Raw genomic sequence first — 1408 nt, 5'->3', positions numbered from 1 at the left:
ATTTATGCTTCTGCGTCGCCATTTACGCGCAGCAAAAAGCCACACGACTAATCGCGACTAATCGGAAAAAATTCGACAGATTAGTCGACTACCAAAATAATCGTTAGTTGCAGCCCTAAAGTGCCGTCCCTTTACCATTTTGTAACACCAGAACGTGTTTCTCTCTCTCTCTCAGAGCCGGACACGCCCTCTGATGACACGCCCATCATCGCTGTCATGGTGGCGCTGTCCTCCCTGCTGGTCATAGTCTTCATCATCATCATCCTCTACATGCTCAGGTCAGCCACACACACACACACACACACACACACACACACACCCACACACACACCTAAAGCAAAGATGATGGAATAGTCCACTCGTCTTTTGTTAATACACACAGTCACAGATACACACACACACACACACACACAGTGTGTGTCTGTGCCTTCGTTGAACCCAGGAGATTCTAAGATTCTTAGTGTGTGTGTGTGTGTGTGCTTGTTGTTTGATTGACAGGTTCAAGAAATACAAGCAGGCCGGCAGCCATTCCAACTCCTTCAGACTGACCAATGGGAGATCAGATGATACAGGTGAGAGAGTGTTTGTGTGTGTGTGTGTGTGTGTGTGTGTGTGTGTGTGTGTGTGTGTGTGTGTGTGTGTGTGTCTGCGCCTGCGTGTGTGTGTCTGCGCCTGCGTGTGTGTGTCTGCGCCTGTGTGTGTGTGTCTGCGCCCGCGCGTGTGTGTGTGTGCGCACGTGTGCGCGCTCGTGTCTACTAGTTGTGTATACTTGACATCATTGACATTATGCTGCGTGTGGTGTTTTGTGATAAGATTGCGTTGGTGTTGTTAATAAAGTAAAAAAAGTTTTAGTAGAAGGCGATAATAGGGAGAAGGTTTTTCCTTCTATCAGTGGCCCCGGGCCCGAGCTAGAGTACTCTTCCTGCAACGAATGGTGGACTGCTGATTCACATGCTTAGTATTCAAATGTATTGATTGTAAGTCGCTTTGGAATAAGGCGTCTGCTAAATGCCAAAAATGTAAATGTAAATTACGCCGCCGTAACCACAGACTATCAGCCAGGCTTCTGTCAGGTGCCCTGAAGTAACGGCCGGCCTGAAGCTTGGTGCCTCAGTAGCTTGGTGTCTCAGTAGCAGGGTGAAGGTTGGTGTCTCAGTAGCAGGGTGAAGCTTGGTGTCTCAGTAGCAGGGTAGCTTGGTGTCTCAGTAGCTTGGTGTCTCAGTAGCTTGGTGTCTCAGTAGCTTGGTGTCTCAGTAGCAGGGTTGCTTGGTGTCTCAGTAGCAGGGTAGCTTGGTGTCTCAGTAGCAGGGTAGCTTGGTGTCTCAGTAGCTTGGTGTCTCAGTAGCAGGGTAGCTTGGTGTCTCAGTAGCTTGGTGTCTCAGTAGCTTGGTGTCTCAGTAGCTTGGTG

At 49.1% G+C, this 1408-nt stretch overlaps 1 protein-coding gene across 1 annotated transcript in view; it reads left to right on the top strand.

The window, feature by feature from the left end:
* Positions 1-201: 201 nt before the first annotated feature.
* The window catches only part of ptpra (protein tyrosine phosphatase receptor type A), a gene marked incomplete at its 3' end in the record, with an annotated part of 44764 nt that continues 43557 nt past the window's right edge, over positions 202-1408 (top strand). The window contains exons 1-2 of the mRNA XM_080528605.1: positions 202-278; positions 499-572. Of these exons, the coding sequence (XP_080384731.1) occupies positions 217-278; positions 499-572 (136 nt within the window). The 5' untranslated portion in view covers positions 202-216. The remainder of the gene's footprint in view (positions 279-498; positions 573-1408) is intronic.

This window comes from Nansenia antarctica (genome assembly GCF_963989245.1).
Source record: "Nansenia antarctica genome assembly, chromosome: 4".
Lineage (NCBI taxonomy): Eukaryota > Metazoa > Chordata > Actinopteri > Argentiniformes > Microstomatidae > Nansenia > Nansenia antarctica.
Note: the sequence above shows the minus strand (reverse complement) of the source record. Positions and strands in the feature narration are given on the sequence as shown.